Here is a 7,500-nt window from a genome sequence, read left to right as displayed (position 1 = left end):
ACACATTCTAGCAAATAGATCCTAAGTATTGACGATTCATGAGGAAAACAGGGATTGTCTATCATATTAAGTTCACCAAAAGTCAAAATTTTAAAGTGTTTAATAGAGACTGTTAGTCTAGTTCCGTCCCAATTTGATAAGTAACCTATGCATGGCTGAGTTAAAGGAGTATTATGTAGTTGGTTTTCGAACTGACTGGCGTCCTTGTCACGTGACATGGTGGGCTTATAAGAAAGTATGGTTATCTAAAAATAACTTTTCTAGAACGGTTGGGTGAAATTAGTATACATTTTCCATATAGCTTTGGCATGTAAGGACAAAGGACAGTTGTTCATTTCATATCTATCCACAAGCAAATTAGGATTTGCGAGCCATGTTGTAAGTCATGCATACCTAGCAGGCAGGCATCAGTGGTTTACCAGTCAGTATCATTATTATTATTATTATTATTATTATTATTATTATTATTATTATGGTAAAGGTCTCGTTAATACTAATACTCTCAGTAATAAATGTTTCTGGTTATTTCCTTTTTATTTTTGTCAAATGATTTACTCCGTAATTTTCTCTAATAATTATAATCATCGTCGTCGTAGTTATTATTATCAGTATTATTATTTCACAGAAAACCCGAACTGATACTAAACTAGTCCGTTGTATCTCGGCTTTGCTGTCATTATCGCGTCGTGTAAAGCAAGTTAAACCTCCCTTCGGCATGTGTGTTCTGGAATGGGATTCATGTCGGTTATGGCAGGGACATGAGCTTGAATTGTATGAATTATTTCAGAAGTTTATTCTGAGTATTAACGATTTGCGCCTTAATCATGCAAAAGCGTACTACATCAGTAGCAGCCAGTCAATGATGACATGTCTCGATTCCCCTACTTCTGTATACAAAGGGCCAGAGCAAAATGGTCTGCCCCTTCCTCCCTCGGATCAAGTCATTTCTATTGTTCACTTTTAAACATGTCCCGAAAATACCCACCTACCCCCACGCAAGTCTTCTGATCCTCACTGCACAGTGAAACTTACTTTGAGTCATGGATTTACGTATCTGGGTTTCTAGAGTGTTTTGACGTTCGTTTGCTAGACAATAACGTAGCGTTCTTCCAGATTTACCAAAAGAGGACCAACATAACGAATCTTAACCGATTTCTTTTTATCTATTATTTATCTCCTCCATGACTAGGTTTGCATACATGCATGTGTGCATTTACAAACGTAAGTACCTGGATGCGTATGTTCATACTTGTCTGTATTCAGCGGGGTTGTTTTTACTGACTTTCTCGGCAGATGTTCATTGACGTATTTCTTCTCTATTATTTCTATTATTTTTGCTCTCGTATGTGTAGGCATATGTAGATTTTACTTCCAGTTAATGCTTATTTTAACATATTTAGGTTCTTATAGAGGTTTCTAGTGGGCGCTTATGTTTATCTTTTTATTTACATTGTAGAAATATGGCTGCTTATATTTAAAATTTATTCACGTTTCTCCTTTCTCTTTATGTTTTTTAAATGTATGTGTATTCTGTTATATAATTTCCATACATATTTATAGGTGGCTTACAGGGTTCCCTGTCCCTAAAATTTAGGTTCTCGCATGCCAACTAATATGTATTTTTAATGAATTGTATTTATACTTTATATATATATCTATATATATATATATATATATATATATATATATATATATATATATATATATATATATATATATATATATATATATATGATTATTATCACTTTTGTACGTGATTCATTTATAGGTGAGGGGTTAAAATGGTAGGGAAATCTTGATTGGTTTTCGACTTTATTTCCAAGCCATTGGAAATGGCTTGGAAATAAAGTTCAGACCTACATCTTATTTTTCACTTGTGGTAATGATATATATATATATATATATATATATATATATATATATATATATATATATATATATATATATATATATATATATATACATACACATATACACACACACATACTTCATTCATATGCATTTTTAAATCTGGCTATTGTGTTGGATTTTATTTGTCATGGGTTGAGTATGTCTTTATGTTCATGTGCAGTAAGTCTTCCTTTTTCGTTTCATTCAATGTATGCTGCCATTGTGTATTTTTCAGTTTACATTCACTTACGTAATTGCAATATGCCAGCGTTCACGCTTACATTTAAACTATCTTCCTTCTTTGTCTGTATGTGACATACTGTGCATTATTTACGAGTTTATTCATACCTTATTTGTTTGTTTTTTTGTTTGCATGTTGATCACTTTGACTTACCTTTCTATGCTCATGGTGCAGAGTGTGAGAACTGAACACATGGCCGAGAGGCACTGTAGGTAGTACAGCGTCTTGCAGGTGACTTCACCCAGCGTCCATGTATAGGAAAACAGTCGTGCCAACTGAAAGACAAGGGAGATTAGGCTTACCAACCACTCAGAAGGGAAAAACAGTATTGGGGATGTTAGGAAGGGAGTTTAAAAATAAGACCATTTCCATCTTTCAAGTCGTTCTCTTTATGCTTCAGTCAGAGGCAAAAAGAGACAGTAGAACATTAGGTATAATACTGTATTAGTCTTGCACCCTGATAAGAAAGTATAAATATTTTCCATTTCAGGGAAACTGTAATACCTTAGGCTATAAAATTCCCACACACTCACACACACACACACACACACACACACACACACACGCACACACACACACACACACACACACACATATATATATATATATATATATATATATATATATATATACAGAAATACGTTAGAAGAAGAAGAAGAAGATATATATATAAAGCCACGAATACCCTTGAAAATCAAGTTCTTTTACCTTGGGAATAACTAACACCCAAACTGCATATTATAAGTGCCAGGATTGGAACTTGTGCCTTTTGGCTTTAATTAACAAAAATAAGTGACTTAACCATTCAGCCATCAACATTATGTTTAAGTAGATTTCTTGTCGATTTCAGGCTTTGTAATTAGACTCTAAATTAACCCATCTCCATCATGTTAGCTAATTGCGAAATTTGTTAGTCGAGGCTAATTTAACACGTGACTTTTTTTACACCTTCAAATATTTAGCCAAAAATGCCCCTTTTTTTAATTCCCATTATATTGGGAATAACATACATTCAAGAGGAATTTTATACGAGTATGATAAGTTCATTTACCTTGCCCATGATTCAAACCTAAAATGTTTTTTTATCCAGCCAATATTCATCAAGCCTGTTATTTCTGGGTTTGGTACAAAGATGCCATCAAAAAAGATCAAAGTTGATTTCGACCTTGATGAGCATATTCCTGTTTGATTCAGGTTCTGCGCTTGGGATCGAATTGAACCATCTTCACCTTGATGGCTGAGTGCCCAGTTTGTAAAGCGAGGTTGTCTGCGATAGTTCTGTCACTAATTCACATAACATTTTTGTACCCGTAAATCATTAAGCCTCAAATACTTCATAAACATAAAACCTCTCTTCTTGGTTGAATGGCTAATTCAGCCATTAAGAGAGATACTTCCCTTTTTTGGGGGGATAGTTATTTCAGAGGTAGAGTAAGTTCGATGCTATGGAGTATTTGTGGCTTAATTTTTGAAACCAAAAAAATCACGTGTGAATTAGTGACAACGATCATTATGAGCTGCGTGCCACATAACATGGTGCTCATCTTTCATGGTGGAGATAGTTTTATTTCGATCCTAATTACAGAGCGTGAATTCGACAGGAGTATGTATAGCAAAGTCTAAATCTGCTTATATCTCTCATGGTGGCTGAATGGATCAGTCACTGTCATCCGTCTATCAAACCCTACGTGCATAAGTTGAATACTATCCTGGATAGATGCATATATATACAATTCCTTTGTGTGTTAATTATTGTTAAGGTCAAGTAAATCCGATAACTAGAGGTATTAATGGCGAAATATCTGAAAGTATAAAAATTTCGCGTGAATTTTACATCATTATATATAGTATATATATACACACACACACACACACATATATATATATATATATATATATATATATATATATATATATATATATATATATATATATATATATATATATATATATATATATATATATATATGTATATATATAGTATAAACTTCTGGGCAAAGAGCATAAAATGTGATGGTAACAGTTGACAGAAAACCAAACCATTTTATTTGACATTTCCTGAATTCTACACTTCTTGTTTATTTTATTTTTTTTAGTATTTATTTATTCATCTGTGGTTCAGGTGAGAAAGCCCGCGGGGAAGAATAGCACAGAGTGAAATTTCAGCGAGTTCATCAGCTCAAACGTGTAGCTTGCATGTGAAATGCTGTTAGCAAGCCCATCACGTAACGCTTTGAAGTGCTTGAACGCATTCTCTATGTAAATACGGACCTCGAAATCGCTGCAGATTTCAAGACATTTTCAGTCCTGACATCACGGAACAAGAAGAGCAACTTCTTTCGATGTTAACGCAGCTGCTTGTAGTTCCAGCATCTTTTTTTCATTTTTTCCTTATGTGGCTTAGAATATAGAACGTTCTTTCTCTAAATATTTTTAATGTTTATTTCTTGTATTCTGGGTCTCTGTATTTTCTCTTTTACTTATTTATTACTTTTTATCTTTACTTATTAATTTCATCTCCAACATTTTCAAAATCTTATTTGTATATTTTGTTTAGTTTTATGAGGTTTACTTTTTCCCATGTTGATCCCTGATTTTATTACTTGAAATACTTTTAAAAATTACTAGAAATATTTACTTAATTGTTGCTGATATTATCGGTCATTTTCTACATTCTGGAGAATCTGCTTTTTTGCTGTTTAGTAAGTTTCTTATATCCCAAAAATTGTCAGATCAGAGAGCTCGTCTTGGCCCTTTAGTGGTTTACTATATGGCACGGGAGGCGTACTGTAGACAGATTTGTGGACAGTGGCAACCATCCTTTGCAGCGACCCTTCTGACCTCCCTTCCAGTTGTCCAACTTCTGTAACTTCTTTGACTCTACTCTGCTCCAGTTTCCACCTTATTTAAGAGCAGAATCGTCGATTCGGCACCGTGAGTCTTCCGTTCCGGCATGGTGGTCTCGTAAAAATATTATAGTATGATCAAAACGTGGTGCATTTAATTTATTTCTGTAAGTGTAACAAGAAACTGCTTAATTGGTTTTGTGATTTATTAAATGAATTGTGTCAAATCAAGACAAAAAGTTTATCGAAAATTTTAAAACTGGATTTTGAGGCACAATCAAAAAAGGACAGGAACACTGCTGTAATTTTGATTTGTGACAATGTTGTTATGATTTGGTTAGTCCACAAAGCAGGAATAAAAGAAAACGATGTTATTTGACGGTTTATAAAATCAAGGATAATAAAGAATAGATATGTACGGATAAAATCTTATGTGGGTAACTGCAGAAAAATATTAACATTGAAGTACATAGATTATTTGTAAAATGTACAAAATAAAATATTTGTCAACCCGAATGGTACGATAAAATTATATTTGCTTCTGGTAAAGTTAAGTTAACTTTGATTAAATTCTGATTGTAATATTATTAAAAATGTAAAATATTGCATATTTTCTCTAATAAAAGATAAAAAAAAGTATGCTCATGTCTTATTCACCAAGATTTTGTTTGTTTTTTTCTCTGGATGTTAACCTTTCAGAGTCTCAGTCGAGGAGCCGTTTGCCTTAGGATTGATTCGGCTTGATTTGAAATGGGTCGTTGGCAGTGCATTGATGCAGAGGTCGCCTTTCATTTGTGATATCCATAATCATATTGGCTGGTGATGTACACTGGAGTCAATGCAATTTCATTTTCGCTGACAGGTCATTCATTTCTCTCTCTCTCTCTCTCTCTCTCTCTCTCTCTCTCTCTCTCTCTCTCTCTCTCTTAAAGTTATCATATCATTTCAATTTCATTCCAGTGGCCAGGTCTCTCTCTCTCTCTCTCTCTCTCTCTCTCTCTCTCTCTCTCTCTTTCATATTACTCTTTTCTTTATCTCCTTTTTTACTATACCAGATCCATTCAGCACTGCTCAAGCGTTGTAACAATATAATATCTATTTCTTTACCTGTCTACCTGTTGACCGCGTTCGTTTCAGGTTCATGTAGTATGGAAATTTTTCTCTAATATAGCAGACACTTTTTATGTATTTTGTTTTGTGTGGATTTGTTCCTCATATTTTCAGGTCTGTATTAAGCACTGCTTATTACAGGTACTTAAATTGACAAGAGTTCCTTCAGTTACGAATGTAGTTCTGAAAAATCAATTTGCGTTAACGGCCTTGCGAGGCCATACCACTCGTGAATCACCCTAGTCTTGACAGGGAAATTGGGAGTACGTATGTCAGTTAAATGAATTTCATCATGATTGAATATATATACTGATTATATATATATATATATATATATATATATATATATATATATATATATATATATATATATATATACATATACATATACATATATACATAGTATATATATATATATATATATATATATATATATATATATATATATATATGTATGTATATATATATATATATATATATATATTTTTCATTTGCATTTTGATGTGTGTGTATATATATATTATATATATATATATATATATATTGAATGAACACATATATGTGTATGTGTGTGTGTGTGTGTGTGTGTGTGTAATAAGAAGAGCCACTCCTGGCATTTTTCTTATGCATTTTGAACAGGTATAAATTTTCTTCATTGGTGGCACATTGAATGAGCACTTATGCAGTAAGACATTTTAATAAGAAACGCTTTTGTAAAGATTTAGCCGACAACATAGGCTACCTAATAAAAAGCCAGGCGGCTAAAACCAAAAGCTAATTTTATGCACCTAATCATGTTACTTGCTACAATATTATGCCAGAAAACGCTTGTGTGACACCGCATTAAACCCTGGAGACATTATGATGCCGGAGTATATCTTGCACTGTACTAAAACCAGTCCTCAAGAACCGAGCTTTTCAGAGCGATTGCGCAGTGTTTTATTAGTTTAATGTGCAGTTGGGCCTCTCATAATATCTTCCGTAATGGCTGTTCTGGTATAGTGGTTGAGCTGTTAACTGGATGCGTGGGGAGATCAGACAGTAAAGCAAGTATGAGTAGGTGTAGCCTACATTAATTGAATAATAAATGCTGCAAGAGGAATCTGAAATAATATTTCAGAATTGTTTGGTAGTGGAAGGTATTGAGGAGAGAGTGTGACACCTGAACAGGGAATTAATGTAAGCAAATTAGAGTGAAATCTCAGCTAAACGCATGTATATATTATTTTCTAAAGTAGTGTTGCGGAAAAGTCTGATGCTTAGCACAAGAATCTAGAAATCTCCAGTTCTGCATGTAGCATTTGAGTTGTAAAGGTGCGTCCACACTATATTAAAACTTGTCATAAACACACGGAGGCAGCTGATTTCTCTCAAAAAACACACACACACACACACACACACACACATATACAC

At 33.4% G+C, this 7,500-nt stretch overlaps 2 protein-coding genes across 3 annotated transcripts in view; one reads left to right on the top strand and one right to left on the bottom strand.

The window, feature by feature from the left end:
- Window positions 1-7,500, top strand: part of LOC136830374 (SUZ RNA-binding domain-containing-like) — a gene marked incomplete at its 5' end in the record, with an annotated part of 703,764 nt that overhangs the window by 275,689 nt on the left and 420,575 nt on the right. The gene's annotated exons all lie outside the window — the stretch shown is intronic.
- LOC136830254 (QRFP-like peptide receptor) overlaps window positions 1-7,500 on the bottom strand; it is a 290,055-nt gene that overhangs the window by 64,752 nt on the left and 217,803 nt on the right. For both annotated transcript variants that reach the window (XM_067089612.1, XM_067089613.1), the window contains exon 3: window positions 2,285-2,406. In XM_067089612.1, coding sequence (XP_066945713.1) covers window positions 2,285-2,406 — 122 coding nt within the window. The remainder of the gene's footprint in view (window positions 1-2,284; window positions 2,407-7,500) is intronic.

This window comes from Macrobrachium rosenbergii, chromosome 46 (genome assembly GCF_040412425.1).
Source record: "Macrobrachium rosenbergii isolate ZJJX-2024 chromosome 46, ASM4041242v1, whole genome shotgun sequence".
In the NCBI taxonomy this organism is placed as follows: Eukaryota; Metazoa; Arthropoda; class Malacostraca; order Decapoda; family Palaemonidae; genus Macrobrachium; species Macrobrachium rosenbergii.
The sequence above is the reverse complement of the archived record's forward strand: the minus strand, read 5'-3'. Positions and strand labels throughout refer to the sequence as shown.